The sequence below is a fragment of the Amyelois transitella genome, chromosome Z, assembly GCF_032362555.1.
Source record: "Amyelois transitella isolate CPQ chromosome Z, ilAmyTran1.1, whole genome shotgun sequence".
Classification (NCBI taxonomy): domain Eukaryota; kingdom Metazoa; phylum Arthropoda; class Insecta; order Lepidoptera; family Pyralidae; genus Amyelois; species Amyelois transitella.
This window is the reverse complement of record NC_083535.1, coordinates 12733800-12751850: the sequence shown is the minus strand read 5'-3', so window position 1 is coordinate 12751850 and position 18051 is coordinate 12733800. Positions and strand designations below refer to the sequence as shown.

Sequence of the window (18051 nt, the reverse complement as noted above, 5' to 3'; positions counted from 1 at the left end):
GGCGTGGTCTATCTTACAGGTCAGTCAGTTGTATGAGATTTTATAATAAATTACCAAAAAGTGTTCTTGAAATGAATGATAGAAAATTCAAACAGTATATTAAAGTTGAGCTTTGTAGGAAAGCCTATTACAGCACGGATGATTATATTAATGATAAACATGTGTGGCCCGAGCTGGACATAATGGCCTCTTAAATGCTTGTGTATTTTTGACATGATCTTGACATAATTTGTACAGTATGTACATATTTTATTTTATATTTATTTTATTTGACGAAATATTCGTATTGACATAATCAGTTCTACATTCATACATGTTTTTTAATGTAGACAATGTGCATTCGTCCACGATTTAGATTTAAGAGATCTATATTTGTAAATTGACGTCCTATGAAAATGCTGCAGTGTAGTTTGTTCCGCCGCTTCTTCTACACATGCGCTTTGGAAGCGGTAGTAGTTATAATTAGATTTAAGTTATGTGACGTCAATAAGTGATACCTTGTATCCAATTTTGAAAATAAATCTATTCTATTCTATTCTAGTCATTTACAGATTGTGGCACTGTCTACCCCGTGAGGGATAAATACGTGATTTTATGTTTGTATTTAATTCATTGCATGAATACAGATTTGTACAAAAATATTGAAATATAATATTTCTTATTCATTTTGTTAACCCGTTCATACAGGTATAAATTGTAAACTAAGAAAATGATGTTTCTAATCTAAACCTATTATTAGAAATACAAATTATATTAATTTATAATAAAAAAAAAAAACTATTCAAATTTGCACAAATAAAAATATTATACAGATATAATATACAAAAATATAACATATAATTACGAATCATGAATGATAGATAAAACACAAACAGCCGTTGTACCTAAGTCCAAGGGTCAGTTAATTTCTTTTAAAAAGCTAGCGAGACAAAGACTTCAAAAAAAAATATCAATTCCTACAGATCTTTTTAGCAAAGACGCGAATTCCTATAGATGTAAGCACGTACTTAATAAAGTAAGAGTTCTTTGAAACTGAAAATAGCGACGACGCCACACCTGTTGATTTCTTTAACTACATACATACATATAATCACGTCTATATCCCTTGCGGGGTAGACAGAGCCAACAGTCTTGTAAAGACTGATAGGCCACGTTCAGCTATTTGGCTTTAAGATAGAATTGAGATTCAAATAGTGACAGGTTGCTAGACCATCGCCTAAAAGAAGAATCCCAAGTTTATAAGCCTACCCCTTAGTCGCCTTTTACGACATCCGTGGGAAAGAGATGGGAGTGGTCCTATTCTTTTTTGTATTAGTGCCGGGAACCACACGGCAATTCAATAAAGCAGCTGTGTAACATTCCGTGCAAACTGTAAAAGCCAATCAAGGCATGGATTCTTCGCCAGTCGAGGGGAAGGGATAAATTTAGTATTTTTCTTTTTTGGCGATGAGCTAATTATCAGCCGCTAAGTGAATCTCAACTCCGTTATTAAGCCATGCAGTCGAACGTGGGTTTTTTCAATCATTTCAAGACCGGTTAAGCCGTAAGAGTTAATACGGGCTTTTATATACATATATATAAAGACGTCTGCTGTGTGTTTGTCTTGTGATAGATCACGTTGGAATCTAAATGAGAAAAGCGGGGGCCGTTCAGTCTTTTAAAGACTGTTGGCTCTGTCTACCCCGCAAGGGATATAGACGTGACCGTATGTATGTATGTTCATTAAACGTGCTCCAACTACAAACACCAACTCACTACATCTTGTCAATTCTCTAATTATGACAGCGTATCGCATGAATACCCTTGTAATATTCGCGTCCGTGAAACTAACAATTAATTGAATAGCTACCTGGAACGGGTGGCTCACCCCCTGTCACCCCCCTGTCGCCCCCTGTCACCCCCTGCATCTGTCAACGCATACTGCACAGATCGATGTAGCTAGGCTGGAATTGAAATACCTGGAAACCTTCGTGTGCATAGTATGTAGAATATAATAGAATAGATTTATTTTCAAAATTCGATACAAGGTACCTACCACTTATTGACGTCACATCACTTAAATAGAATAGAATAGAACTTTTTTAGAATAGAATAGATTTATTTTCAAAATTCGATACAAGGTACCACTTATTGACGTCACATCACTTAAATCTAATTATAACTACTACCGCTTCAACAAACTACACTGCAGCATTTTCATCGGACGTCAATATATAAATATAGATCTCTTAAATCTAAATCATGGACGAATGCACATTGTCTACATTAAAAAACATAATGAATGTAGAACTAGCTATTTCAATACGAATATTACGTCAAATAAATAAAGATAAAATAAAATATGTACAATGTGTGTGTGTACATTCACATTATACATAAAATTGTGCCGTGTGGTTCCCAGCACTAATACAAAAAAAAGGACCGCTAAATCTGTTTTCCGTGGATTTCGTTAAAGGCGGATAAGGGATAGGCTTATAAACATGGGATTCTTTTTTAACAACCTGTCAGTATTTGAATCTCAATCTATGATTAAGCCAAACAGCTGAAGGTGGCCTCACAGTTTTTTCAAGACTTTTTGTTGGCTCTGTCTACCCCGCAAGGTATATAGTGAGTATATGTATGTATGTAAAATAAAATTGTAACCGATGTCTGAACAACTCATAATCATTATTCCCAACTAATCTTTTAAAATTTTGCGTATAATTAAGAGCCTGGAAATATTCTCTCGTCCACATTTCTAAGTTTGGATAGGTAATTGTGAAGTTGACGTTATTGCAGAAAATGCAGTGCAGTTTGTTACCGCTTCTTCTGCATTGACCTCCTCTTCCTCCTGGCTTTAGTCCCGGTTTTTCAATGATGCCCAAAATAACTATTCAAACAAACAAACAAACTCTCCAGCTTTATAATATTAGTATAGATAAATTAAAATATCAGTTACACTGTAAATTCTATTTCAATTTCCTTTGTTCAGTCATCGGAATCGGGACGCGCTGGGCTGACCTGAATATTTGCACTTGTGTAGGTATATAGATCCAGGTATCCTACAACCATCGATTGCATAGATTCTGCGTAAGCTTCTGCGCTGAAACCTATGCATTGGGTGCGTCATGTCGCCGTAATTTTTCATGACCTCAATAGCTTTTTTTTTGTATGCGTTACAATATTTATAACTGTTTCTGGTTGATTGTTTGTGTCGTGTGGTTTTTGGCGCTTTAGAAAAGAACGTTAGGCACTTATGGTCTTCAAGAAAATTCAAAAAAATTCAAAAATTCTTATTTTTAGGATATTTCATATCGCTTAATAATTGTCAAACGTATGGTTTAACAACATTGGTTGACGTCAAATAAATTACTTAAAACTAAGTTTACTGCCGCTTCCAAGGCGTCAGTGCAGAAGAAGCGGTAACAAACTGCACTGCAGCATTTTCTTCAACAACGTCAACTTTACAATATCAATTAAACTTAGAATAGAATGTGGACGTCTTGTTTTTAGATAAACTTAATTATTCGTAGTCCTTGTGTAGCAGGACGACCTTAACACAGGTATATGAGATAGGAATTTAAGGAAAAAAGGTGCAGTATTTTAGTTTGTGGAATTAAAGAGACTGATAAATGCGAAAGTGAATTTATTTGTTTGTTTGTTACCTCTTCGCGAGTTATCTTATGAATTAATAATCTTGAAATATAACATGTATATAATTAAGATGAGATATCTGGAGGAGGACATGGGGTAAATTTCGTCCCGATAAAAAATATTGTTTCCGTGAGATTTGCGAAAAATCTTTCTTTTATAGGTCTCTTTAAAAAAATTTTTCGCTTTTGTAGGTTGCGTTTGTCCGTTTTTTTTATAAATTGTAATAAATGCTGTATCTATAAAAAAGGACAGTGACTGACATCCTACTAATATTATAAATGCGAAAGTTTGTGAGTATGTCAGGATGTCAGTATGGATGTTTGTTGCTCTTTCACGCAAAAACTAATGAACTGATTACGATGAAATTTCATATGTAGGTAGTTGAAGACCCAGAATAACATATAGCCTACTTTTTATCCCGGAGTTCCCGCGGGATTGATTGGCTTCCATGCGGACGAAGTCGCGGGCGGCCTCTTGTATTAACATATAAACAAAAAACGGCTGGTTTTGACATTTGCAATTGATTTTGTGTTGATTGATGTGTGGCCCGAGCTGGACATAATGGCCTCTTAAATGCTTGTGTATTTTTGACATGATCTGGACATAATTTGTACAGTATGTACATATTTTATTTTATAATTATTTTATTTGACGAAATATTCGTATTGACATAATCAGTTCTACATTCATACATGTTTTTTAATGTAGACAATGTGCATTCGTCCACGATTTAGATTTAAGAGATCTATATTTGTAAATTGACGTCCTGTGAAAATGCTGCAGTGTAGTTTGTTCCGCCGCTTCTTCTACACATGCGCTTTGGAAGCGGTAGTAGTTATAATTAGATTTAAGTTATGTGACGTCAATAAGTGATACCTTGTATCCAATTTTGAAAATAAATCTATTCTATTCTATTCTATTCTATTTGAGGTTAAGTATACAGGTAGGTTAGTTATATAATGAAGAGAATTTTTAAACTTTTCCTCGTAAACCGAAATTCTAGTCTTTAAGCATTTATCCCTTACGGGGCAGACAGAGCCAACAATTATGACAAGACTTAAAGACCAACTTGACTTGATGATGGAAATTGAGATTAAAATAGCGCTTATAAGAAGAAAACTGTTTTCCTAGCGTTGTTTTTTCTGCTCAATATTAAAATTTATGAAGTCAATTCTCTGAGTACCACCTACAGGGGAGGTTCCACGTGCGCTAACTTGAAACCACACGTGTAAGTTTATTAAGCGGATATGTTATGCACGCGGCCAACCGTTTTTCGCTCGTTTTATTAAACGTACTTCGTTATTACAACGTTATTAGCTTGCAGAGAAGGCCACAGGGTTGCTGTGTAAATTTGCACATTTCAACTTATGTTAAACTGTTAGCCCGTGACTTCGTCCGCGTGAGAACAACAATCATAACGTAACAATCAATCCCGCGGGAACGCCGGGATAAAAAGTAGCCTATATGTTATTCTGGGTCTTCAGCTACATATTTACATACATTTACAAATATCATCGTAATCGGTTTTTGCGTGAAAGAGTAACAAACATCCATACTGATATTAGCAGGATGAGTAAATTTGTTTGTTTATTCGATTTTAGGGTACTGTACCTCAAGAGGAACGTAATTTTACGTTGCCACGTAAAATTTTTTATTATGTAAAAAAATGTAATCACAGACGAACATAATTATAACTATGTTTTTGTTTGTATGGTGGAGTTAATTATTAATCAGTAATTATTAAAAAAACGACGCCATATTGTAAACAGCTGTTAACGTCAAATTTGATTAACAATAAAACCAACTTCGAAACTTTTAATCGCCATAACGTACAAAAATAATGTGGACATGAACGCGCGCACGAGATGCGCCGGCGCAACATTGCGCAACCTGGAGACGAGCCAGGCTATCGAACGCAATCGATGCAATTCCTATTATTGTTTATAGTAAACTAGAATTTTGTAATCGATTACGACCTATCTACAGCAGTATTATATCATATCTTAGTAAAAATACTTTTTATTTTAGCACCAATATAAAAAGAATATGACCAGTCCATCTCTTTCCCATGGATGTCGTAAAAGGCGATTAAGGGATAGGTTTACATACTTGGGAATCATCCTTTGGGCGATAGCTGGCAACCTGTCACTATTTGAATCTCAATTCTATCATTAATCCTAACAGCTAAATGTGGCCTTCATCATGTCCGTCTTTAAAGACTGCTGGCTCTGTCTACCCGCAATGGATATAGACGTGACCATATGTATGTATGTTACGCATTTTTAATATCAGTTGAGACATACATCCATACATACATAAAATCACGCCTCTTTCCCGGAGAGGTAGGCAGAGACTACCTCTTTCCACTTGCCATGATCTCTACATACTTCCTACGCTTTATCCACATTCATAACTCTCTTCATGCAAGCTCGGCGGTTTCGGGTACTCTTGACTTGACAATTTACCAGACTTGTCTCTTTTATCAGTTGAGACTTGTTAGTATAATAGTTCCTATTCGTTTTAGAAATTTTTAGGTCGACTCATAAAAACGGATGCCCAGCTGTTTGGCGTTTTAACGTACATTTTACAGGAGACGGGAAGCGGTCGTTAAATGAAATTAGTGCAACGTAACAATCTTTACGTCTCACAAAACAATTAGCTGAGAAATTTGTTCAGAACACTGATAATTGTCTAGCTGTTTAGTAATTCTGAGCTAAGCTACGATCTCTTAACATAACTTATAAAAAAATCTTACTATCGCTTCTGAAGCGCAAAGTGTAGAAGAAGCGGCGGAAGGCACTACACTGCAGCGTTTTCACTGGACGTCATTACAAATATAGACCTTGAACGAATGTCTATTGTTCATGATGTCTCAATCATCTATCTCTCTATCTCAATTCAATCATTTGGTCAATCTTTTGAGTCTTTACGAGACTAATTACCTCTGTCTACCCCGTTAGGGACAAAGAAAAGTATGTACCGAATTCACCTACACAAAATCCATATTCGAGATTCAAGAGTTTATGTTCTTTTATCGTTATTATAAAAATCCTTGGACGTTAACTGTATGTCTATTTGCCCGTTTAAAAGCATAAACAAACTACCCCAGCAAAGCTCTGACCTTCATCTGCTCGAGATAAATTGCACGCTGAAATGTTTCCTCTTTCATGCCTTTTAGTTTTATAAATTACTAGCGACCCGCCCCGGCTTCGCACGGGTGCAAAATTCGGAAAAAAATATACATAAAAACCTTCCTCTTGAATCACTCTACCTGTTACAAAAAACCGCATCAAAATCCGTTGCGTAATTTTAAAGATTTAAGCATACAGACAAACAGACTAAAATAGCGACTTTGTTTTATACTATGTAGTGATTTTCTTCTATTTGAACAGACAGCGGCATTGACCTTGCCCTGCCTCTGCAGCTAATAGGCTATTTCCTGTGAAATTGCATTATCTTGCATAGGTATTTATTTACCTTGAAAAGCTTTTGCACGTTCCTTTGAAAAGGTGAACTTGATTTTTCTTGAAATAAAAATAATAAGTGCTTGATATAATTAATTTTGTTGCCTGAGGCTTTGTTAGTTTGAATTGTATTAGCAGTGTTTGGTCAAGTAGTACGTTATTTCATGGGTTCATTTGGAGCGTCGATGGTCGAATTGGTAAAGTGGTCGGTTAAAATGCGTTTGGCTTAAAAAGGCACAGGTTCAAATCCCACCTCAGCCATGTACCAATTATTTTCGAAGTTATGTATGTAGAATACTAACCTATGCTCTTACGGTGAGGGAAAACATCTCGAGGAAACCCTGCACATTCAGACAACTGAATGTGGTAACTATGATCAATCCAATTCGGGTTAGGTTTACCTGCAAAGGTTTTGCGAAGGTCAAATGGGGGATTCGCTTCGTGTAAAAATCTGAGGCACCCAATATCTTGGATCCATGGTCAAAGGAAAGGCCCCCGGGATTTAATGGGGACTAGTCAGGAAAATGAGCTCAGTTAGTACATTATTTTCACGGGAACAGTTGGAGCATCGGTGGTCGAATTGGTAAGGCCGCTAATCAGTGATACGCATAAAAGGCATAGGTTCAAATCTACTTTATTCAAAAAAGGACTATTTTCGAAGTTATAGATGAGTGATGTATGTATTAACGATGATTAATCCTTGAATATATGATGCAGTTGATTTATTGTTATAGAAAACTTTGTAAAAATAGGCCAAGTAAACATAATGTCGGAATAGAGATCACCGACAAAAAAAATTTGTTGTAAAATGAACTATAAGTGTAAGACTTAGAATATGTATCTTCTTAAATTAAATTTTTTGTTGTTTTTACAATATTTTATGGTTTTTCTGAAGTCCACCAAGCACCGCTCGATCACCCAGGTACTAGACATGAGATCACGCCTTTTTCCCGGAGGGGTAGGCAGAATCTACATCTTTTCACTTGCCACGATCCACTCATACTCCTTACTCTTCATTCGCATGCAAGCTTGTCGATTTCGGATACACTTAACCTGAACTTTTCATAACAGAATAATAAACTACAACAACAAACATAGGCTATATATAATTATCTAGAATAACCACTTGCAATGGCGGATTTCAATTTATCCAACGTTCGAGCTATTGCAAGCTACTGACTGAGATCAAAGCTTTTCAACCGCAGAGCACAGAAACCCATTACGGGGCCGCGGTCGGCGCGACGTCCGAGCTTTGTGGTCTATCAATACGGCGGAAGCATCCAGGAAACATTTCAGATTTCCTCTGATACGTAACTTCAGCCGGGTTCGATGACCCTTTGATTTTATCGACTTTTTAATATTGATCTTTATTGTTATGTCACATAGATTTAAATGTTGATTGGGGCGAATATTTTTAGGCGTGTTTAGTGCCGTGTGGTTCTTGATATTGTAAAGTAATAAGACTGTATGTACTTATTTCCCATGGATTACATAAAAGGCTAATTAACTTTATATTTGTAGGCGATGGGCTACCAACCTGTCACTATTTGAATTCCGTCATTTAGCCATACAGCCGAACGTGGCTATTAAGTATTTTCGAGACTGTTGGCTCTGTCTACCCCGCAAGACGTTCATTCTTTTGTTTCGTTCAAAGTTTTGCCTAGCAAATAATTAAATGTGACAAACGGAAAGAGGCGTTTAAATGAAATCGCGCGACGCCGTTTTTATATCGTGTGAAAAATTAACGTACTTCCATTTCAAGACATAATAAAAAGCGGGAAAGCGATAGTTTCTCGCGCGATAAATACGGCGTTGCGCGTGCGATGCTACGTGGCTAGAAGTTCGCTTGTTTATGTGTGCCTTTTAATAAAACCCATTTAAACCTGTCCATTTGATTCAGTAATTTATATATTACTAGAGGCCGCCCGCGTCTTCGTCCGCATGGGAACTCTATCAATCCCGCGGGAACTCCGGTATAAAGTAGCCTATATGTTATTCTGGGTCTTCAGCTACCTACATACCAAATTTCATCGTAATCGGTTCAGTAGTTTTTGCGTAAAAGAATAACAAACATACAAACTTTCGTATTTATAATATTAGTAGGATGATCACAAGAGCGGCTGAAAATGATTGGCCGATATTGCGCCGGCGGCATTGGGCTATTTCGGGAGGAGAAATTTGGGGCCGCTGGTGTTGCGAAAACAGTGCAATTCGCAAGGTCACAGGTTTGATCCCATGGGCAAATATCGAGTTACATTACATTACATATGGTCACGTCTATATCCCTTGCGGGGTAGACAGAGCCAACAGTCTTGAAAAGACTGAATACTGGCCACGTTTAGCTATTTGGCTTTAAGATAGAATTGAGATTCAAATAGTGACAGGTTGCCAGCCCATCGCCTAAAAGAAGAATCCCAAGTTTATAAGCCTAGCCCTTAGTCGCCTTTTACGACATCCGTGGGAGAGAGATGGAGTGGTCCTATTCTTTTTTCTATTGGTGCCGGGAACCACACGGCACAATAATAATATATAAGCTAATCCACACTAATTATAGTAAAGAGAAAAAATATATATTTTGTAACGAATAAACTCAAAAACTATATTGATGAAATGTGGTAGGTAGGACACATAATTAGACAATACACCTTTGGGAATAACATAGGCTACATTTTTTCCGAAAATTCCTAAGAGAGCGAAGTCCCGCGCAAAAGCTAGTCGAAAATAAAACATCTTTGTCGTGGTGAATGGCGAGGTTTTTTCTAACTTTGCTCACGACAATTTTAGCACAATCCCTTGAGTGCTCTCTCCGATGCATTTGTGGGATTATGCCAGTCTAAAGTTATTTCAGATCAGGAGCTTTTACTACATAGCTTTTTAGGACATAGGTTTAGTCTTTAAAGAAAGTTTACGTATACAATCAGGTGTCTTTTATCTATATGTACTTAATATTATAAAGCTGAAGAGTTTGTTTGTTTGTTTGAACGCGCTAATCTCAGGAACTACTGGTTCGAATAGAAAAAATATTTTTGTGTTGAATAGACCATTTATCGAGGAAGGCTATAGGCTATATAATATCACGCTACAACTATTAGGAGCGAAGGAATAATGGAAAATGTGCAAAAAACGGGGTAAATTATTCATCCTTGAGGGCTTCAATGAAGCCAGCACAGCTAGTATATAATATGTGAAAAGGAATAAATGTAAAGTGTGAGAGTTTTTTAAATAATTCTCAAAACAGTATCTCGTTTAAAAATGTTTAATTGTCTTTAAATTCTCTGTAATTTATTTATGTATAATTACGAGAAGTCTTAGTCAAATTCACCCAATTTTTATACTCCGAGACAGCTGTCAAATATACTTTTTTTTTTAATTTTAACCAGTCTGCGACACTCAATTGTATTATTCAAAACTAGCTTCCGCCCACGACTCCGTCCGCGCGGATGTCGGTCTTCGCGTAGATGTTTTATTTCTCCATTTTGAGTAACTCTGACAATGACATCTTATAAATATCTATTGGACTCAAATACGGCTAGGCTTCTAGCATGTTTCGATGTTTTAGTAAGAGAAGATCGCTTAAACTGAAAGATTAAGATTATTTTTCTTCGTATTTTTCCAGGCTAAAGAGTATCCCATTTTATGCCCAGGATAATAAGGTATAATTATACCAAGTTTCATCGAAATCGAACTGTTAGTTTTCACGTGATGCCTGAACATACAGACAGACAAAAATTTTTTAAATCACATATTTGGGTTTGGTATCGATCCAGTAACACCCCCTGCTATTTTTTATTTTTTTTAATATTTTCAATGTACAGAATTGACCCTTCTACAGATATAAAAAAAAATAGTTAGTAGGTACGCACCGCTAACGTTACTATATTTGATCGAATTGTATTAACTTCTATATGGAAGTATGCAGAGATCGTGGCAAGTAGAAAGAGGTAGTCTCTGCCTACCCCTCTGGGAAAGAGGTGTGATTTTATGTATGTAAGTATGTATGTATTAACTTCTGTACTTTAGTTCTTTTCTCATCATGTGCTGAAGCCAAGTGCCCATTCATCATTACATCACAATGTTCGCAGTAAAAGTTTGCGCAAGCGCATATGATGAGACATGTAGACACCATTCAAGATATGTTTAAAAATAGGCATTCACGCACAGAGAAAATAAAAACATAGGTATACATATGTAGCGGGAGCGATGATTCGGCTCGACCGCCACCAAAGGGAAGATCTTCCGCCAGGCTAGGTGTTATGCCTGGGGAGTAGCTCCAATCCGTGAAATCTTTGCTTGCGCGATTTAGGTTTTTCGCTGTTTTTGACTGATAGCGTCGCGTAATTTAATTTTTTATACTTGTGACTTGTGGCGTATAGGTTTCACCACACATATATATCTTTTCGAAATGGTTGAATCTGTCTACCCGTAAGTGATAAAGATGTAGAAGACAGAGTCAACAATTTCGAAAAGATTGAAAGGTCACATTCAGCTGGTTGGTTTTATGATGGAATTGATATTCAAATAGTGACAGGTTGCTAGCCCATCGCCTAAAAGAAGAATCCCAAGTTTATAAGCCTACCCCTTAGTCGCCTTTTACGACATCCATGGGAAAGAGATGGAGTAGTCCTATTCTTTATTGTATTGGTGCCGGGAACCACACAGAATTAACCAAAATTATACATTTAAAAAAATAAACCATTTTAGTGCCACCGTGTTAGCACTATAAAAACGATTATAAGTGTTGCAATTAGAACTAATGGGGCATTTCGAATAGGCCAATAGTGCCAAACGTTACCGTTTGAAAACGCATAACAATAACACCGGCATTGCGTCGTAAACGTGAAATTAGTGCCGTGAGTATATATATGTATGTGCCGTGTGGTTCCCGGCGCCAATACCAAAAAGAATCCTATTCTTTTTGGTATTGGCGCTCCATCCACCACTCCATCTCTTTCCCGTGGATGTCGTAAAAGGCGACTAAGGGATAGGCTTACAAACTTCTTATTTGGGCGATGGGCTGGCAACCTGTCACTATTTGAATCTTAATTCTATCATTGAGCCAAATAGCTGAACGTGGCCATTTATTCTTTCAAGACTGTTGGCTCTGCCTGCCCCGCAAGGGATATGGACGTGACTGTATGTATGTATGTAGTCTGAGAACCGAATTTGCCCTGATTGACCTTGGTCTTGGATGTTTATCTACATAAGTATTCATTATCTATACCTACTAATATTATAAAGCTGAAGAGTTTGTTTGTTTGTTAGTTTGAATGAGCTAATCACAAGAACTACTGGTTCGAAATGAAAAAATATTTTTGTATTGAATAGACCCTTTATCAAGAGAATGTGGAAAAAAAAGAGTATAACTATTCCACGCGGACGAAATCGCGGGCACAGCTAGTAAAATATACTATCGTTGAGTTAGTATCTCGCAACGCAAGTCTCGAACATACTTCGAGGCTAACTCGATCTGTGTAATTTGTCCCGTGTATATTTATATTTATGCCTATATTCAGGGCATGACAAGACCTAGTTTAAGAAACACTACACCTCCGCTATACAATGTTTTGTCTACCTCACGCTTGGACTAATCACAATGAATCTTAGACTGGGTTCAACACGATGAGTGAACGCGGGAAAACTTGAATTTCCTCAACATACATACATAAATACAATAAGGGGTAGGCAGAGACTACCTCTTTCCACTTGCCACGATCTCTGCATACTTCCTTCGCTTCATCCACAGTCATAACTCTTCATGCAAGCTCGGCGGTTTCGGGTACTCTTGACCTGACCCTTTACCAGGACGTCCTTAATTTGATCAAGATACGTTCACACTCCGACCTTTCCCTCCACACTCTCGTTGTATATCTGCTTAGTTAACCTGCTTTCATTCATCCTCTCCACATGACCAAACCATCTTAACATACACTTTTCTATTCCTGTAACTACATCTTCTTTCACATCACAACATTCCCTTATCATGTTGTTCCTTATGGATTGCTGGATTTACTCAAAGAGTAACCAAAGGCTTCCAAAGGAGTTGTTTTTAAGATAGTCCATCTTACAAACACGTATGTCAACGCATATAAACACACGTGTGCCGTGTGGTTCCCGGCACCAATACAAAAAAATAGGATAACTTCATCTCTTTCCCATGGATGCCGTAAAAGGCGATTAAAGGACTTATGAACTTGAGATTCTTTTTTTAGGCGATAGGCTAGCAACTTGTCACTATTTGGATCTCAACAACTGATCGTGGCCTATCAGTCTTTTTAAGACTGCCGGCTCTGTCTACCCCGCAAGGGATATAGACGTGACTATATGTAGGTAGTGTATGATAAATATTAATAAGGATTTAGTGTCATTATTCATCATTCATTGTGTGTGCGGCATCAATATTTTTTCACTGTTATATATACTGAATGATTTATCTTCTCCTGCATTGACTCGTAAATAAATAGTTGTTATCTAGAAAATCAGTAGAGATCACTTAGAGAGTTTATCAATTAATTATAGTTTGTATACCTAATAACATAATTTATACGTTTAGTTGCATTTATGGTAGTATCATTTATGTGTTTAGTTAGTTAGTTGTGCCGTGTGGTCCCCGGCACCAATAAAAAAAAGAATAGGACCACTCTATCTCGTTCCCATGGATGTCGTAAAAGGTGACTAAGGGATAGGCTTATAAACTTGAGATTCTTCTTTTAGGCGATGGGCTAGCAACCCGTCACTATTTGAATCTCAATACTATCATTAAGCCAAACAGCTGAACGTGGCCTATCAGTCTTTTCAAGACTGTTGGCTCTGTCTACCCCGTAAGGGATAAAGACGTGATCATATGTGTGACTGTGTCTAGTAAAAGGGACCACTTTGACGATTCTAGTTTCCGAGTTATATGCATTTTTACAAAATTTGCCGAAAATATGTAAAATGGATTTTTGTTACTAATCGGTTATTAATACCTTAAATATCATTTTGTGTAAAATAATACCTGTATAATTACAATATTTCAATATCCTAATAGGTCACGAAGTTTAGTACCAAGGGTACCACTTTAAGGTAATATTTTACAGGCGAAATATTTTGATTTATTTCGATCGCTGTTATGCAGGGAAGTGAAATAATAAGTTGAGGGTAGGATAAGGGGGGCGGGGGACGAAGATTGGGCGGTAAGCGTGGCGCGGCGCGCGCGTCGCTCACTCAGTTAGCTGGCCGGCGCGTACTCGTACGCACATGTTAGTTGAGCATTGCCACGCGCCGTAAAACATCGTGATTTTTATCTATGCGAGCTGCGAATATACATTGTGTTTAAGTACCAAGTTTATAACGTCACATTTCATCATGGAAGACGATACTCAAATTTTGTTTACTGAATATGATGGCGATCAGCAGCAAACACTACAAACAACAGCTTCACATTCAGCACAGACATCGACGACGAAACCAAAAGGTAAGTTAAATCATTTCATTTCATAAAAATAGGTGATTATACCAAGGCAGGTATACCAAGAGACAGTAATAATAATACTCCATCTGTTTAGGTAGGTATTTAACATACTTTAAACAAAAAATTATCACAATCAATACATAGTAGGTATAAATTGGAGTCGCCCTCCACGTCTGTCTGTCTCTCTGTGTCATTATAGTAAAATATTAGCGTCGCAATGGTTTATGCGCGGTGAACTTAAATGCGCAGAGTAAAATACTTATTAGTTTTTTACGTTGCTGACAAACTGAACGGTAATAAGTTTATCTATTTATTATTTAATAGCCCGATATTTCGATGATATAATCGTTTATAGGTACTGTTTTAGGCATATTAAACACGTTGTTAAGTAGGTAGGGTATATAGATTTATTTTTGGTGCGCCTATTCAAAACCTACTCGAGCGGCTCGCGCGCTTTGAAGGTCACGTGGTGGCACTAGCGGCGTCGTTGTCAAAGCTTTTATGATTTGGCGCGGGAGTGCCAGTGTAGGAAAACTCCTTCCAGCGTGCTTAGCAATCCTATTTTAAGTAAAAAATAGTTTTTTTTTTGTTACAGCACAACATAAAGGCACTCAAACACGGGAAACTGAAATAAGGTTTTCCAGTACGTGCTCAAAAAATGAGATTGTTTATTCCACTCGGGACTTACCCCAAATAAATAACTATCCCGGTCAGTGCATTTCAGATCCTCGAAACGAAGATGTAGCCAGAATAATTTTATATGAGTTGGAGCGTTTGCCTGAAAAACACCGCATTAGTGCTTTTGCCATAATTTTCAATGATATAAAAAAAATTCACGATGAAGTGTCTTCTCAGCCTGTTGTTACTGATAGCAATACTCGTGTAAACGCTGAAGAGGCAAGGAAACGTGACTTACAACAAAGAGTTTTAAGAAACATGGCGAGAGTGTTTGGCGATGAGGAGTTAAAGTAACTTTTGTGTAGGTATGTCACGTCTCACGCTCAAGTAATAGTTACTTAATAAATTTTGTAGTCTCATATCAATAGTGTTTCACCAATTTTTTTTTTGTTATAGATGGAGCTTCTCATGGAAAATTGGAGTGTGATTACGGTCAATGCACAGACATAGATTTAAGAAATTTTGAACAGGAGTATTTAAAATTCATAAAAAAAAATTCTGATGAAGAAAATCATGAGCCTCCTATCGATGATAGATGCGAAATAACTGGCGTTGAATTAGTTGTACCAGAAGACCCATCTCGTAATTTTTTTTCTGATACTGACGATTTTCTCAACCAATTGGAAAACCATGAAGAACAACGGATATTTATCGACGGTTGCGGCTGTGCTATGTCATGCCAAGAAAAATTTCCCCGTGAAGCTGTGCTACAGTCCAGATTAGAATCACAGGAAATGAATACCAAATGCGACCTAGGCCATAATCATTTAAATTTGTTTACTATGGGTGCTCTTAATGCTCTAACTCGTCAAGGGTCCAATACTCTTAAAACAAACAAAAACAAAACAAAGGTAAGGAAAGCAGCTCATACAACTTTTTTTTTTCAAGGCATAGCTGTTTGTAAGAACTTTTTTCAGTTTGTTTATGCATTAGGGGAAAAAAGATACAAAAATATTAAGAGCAAAGTACTTAAAGGAAATTTAGCAACAGTGTCCTCTCCTCATAATTTCACGTTGATAAGAACCAATAATGCCCAGCAAACAATTGATGCTGTATTATTCAAAAAATCTTTCTCAGAACAAAATTCATTAGTCTTGCCAGGCCGCGTTCCAAGTTTTCATAATCCTGACTTACATATTTTACCCAGTTCAATGAATAAACGATACGTGTATGATAAGTACCAAGAAGCGAGCAAATTGTCCGAAAGAGATGCTGTGAGTTTAAGAACTTGGTACAGATTATGGCAAACCTATGCTCCAAATATTGTCATTCAAAAGCCTCGAACGGACCTGTGTACAAAATGCCAAGAAAATATTACAGCTTTAGGTAAAATGCAAGGCTTAGATGAAAATGAAAAGCGCGGATTGATTGAAAAATCGTCCCAACATTTAGATTTAGTTCAAACTGAACGTGCCTATTACAAACAATTGATTGACACGTCAGCAGATGTATTCGGAAACCGGAAACTAGGGCAAAACCAGCCATGCTCATCGCCAGGAAAAATGCATTACTCGTTTGATTTTGCGCAACAGGTACATTTGCCTCATAGCTCACAGCAAGTTGGACCTCTTTACTTTTTGGCGGGATATAAAATCGGTTTGTTTGGCATAGCCGCGGAGCCACTAAAACAATTTGTGTTATATATCATCCCAGAAGCTTGCAATACTGGAAAAGGTTCGAATACCGTAATCTCACTCCTAGACCACTTTTTCAATAATTTTGGGCTGGGTGAAACAGACGTCATTTGTCATGCTGATAATTGTAGCGGTCAAAATAAAAATAACTTCATGATGCAGTACGCATTATGGCGTACACTAACGGGGAAACATAAATCATTTCAACTTTCTTTTTTGCCCGTTGGACATACCAAATTCGCGCCGGATTTATACTTCGGACTATTTAAAAAAAAGTTCCGTCTTTCCAATTCAAACACAGCCAGAGATGTGTTGGAGTGCGCCGTTTCAGCTTGCCATAATTCAGACACAGTTACGGCAGTTCTTGTCGGTAATGAAACTGGTGATATAATGAATGTGCATTCATACAATTGGGCCGATTTCTTTAAAAAGAAATCTCCGCAAAGCGTGACACAGCTGCTCTCTTACAACCATTTCAAAGCGTCTATTGATGATCCTGGAGTCCTGCATTGCACCAAAAAGTTTGATGATCAAGATGTTAAAAACGTCGCAGTTTTTAATTCCACTTGTGATTTCACACAAAATGCTAGTCCGACTGTAATACCTCCTACAAGGCTATCGTTTGAGCGACAACAGTATTTGTTCCAAAAAATTCGTGTCTATGTTTCCCCTGAGGCTCAAAATGTCTTGTGTCCAGAACCTATAAAAATCGTTGCAATAAGTGCTATAGAAGATCCGTTACTTGACGTCGAAATGCCGCTCATAGATACTGAATCAGCCACCCCGTCGACGTCGGCGCTCACAGTAGTGGAAAGCCAAAAACGAAAAACACCCAAATGCGGCTACTGTGGTGAAATGGGCCACAGAAATCAAAAAAGGAGTAATGTATATTTTTGTAAAAAAAGAGAACTTGATGAGCGCCTTGAATCCAGTTAACTGTATTTACCAAGTAAAAAAATGTGATTTATTTATTTTGATTATAGTAAGTACTTTAATTTGACAAGTTGTTGTGTGTGATTTTTTTATTTTTGTAAACAAGTAAAGTTTAGTGACAAAGTGGTACCTGACTTAGTATATTAATTATTTTTTCCTTAGAAATGTATAAAATGTAGAAGAAACTTACTTTAATGTTGAAAAATATTTACTTTACTATTTAACATAGTGACAACACGTTATATTTTATTATAAAAAC

The 18051-nt window shown here is 36.9% G+C and overlaps 2 protein-coding genes across 4 annotated transcripts in view; both read left to right on the top strand.

Moving 5' to 3' along the window:
* LOC106138986 (titin homolog) overlaps positions 1-18051 on the top strand; it is a 94994-nt gene that overhangs the window by 9344 nt on the left and 67599 nt on the right. The gene's annotated exons all lie outside the window — the stretch shown is intronic.
* LOC132901755 (uncharacterized) lies at positions 13948-17815 on the top strand. 3 transcript variants are annotated; one of them, XR_009657539.1, is made up of 2 exons: positions 13948-15530; positions 15622-15745. XR_009657539.1 is itself a non-coding variant. In XM_060953704.1 (2 exons), the coding sequence occupies exons 1-2, from the start codon at positions 14442-14444 to the stop codon at positions 17793-17795; spliced, it is 2283 nt and encodes a 760-aa protein (XP_060809687.1). In that variant the 5' UTR covers positions 13948-14441; the 3' UTR covers positions 17796-17815. The 3 variants fall into 3 exon arrangements, 2 of the variants coding, with proteins under 2 accessions (XP_060809687.1, XP_060809688.1); XM_060953704.1 differs by having other exon boundaries at positions 13948-14550; positions 15622-17815; XM_060953705.1 differs by having other exon boundaries at positions 13948-14550; positions 15143-15720.

What these genes read in the sequence shown, in the direction of transcription:
- LOC132901755 (XM_060953704.1), top strand. Translation starts at nt 14,442, where the DNA reads ATGGAAGACGATACTCAAATTTTGTTTACTGAATATGATGGCGATCAG. An exon ending in ATCGACGACGAAACCAAAAG is followed by an intron (nt 14,551 to 15,621) that starts GTAAGTTAAATC and finishes TTTTTGTTATAG; the next exon opens with ATGGAGCTTCTCATGGAAAA.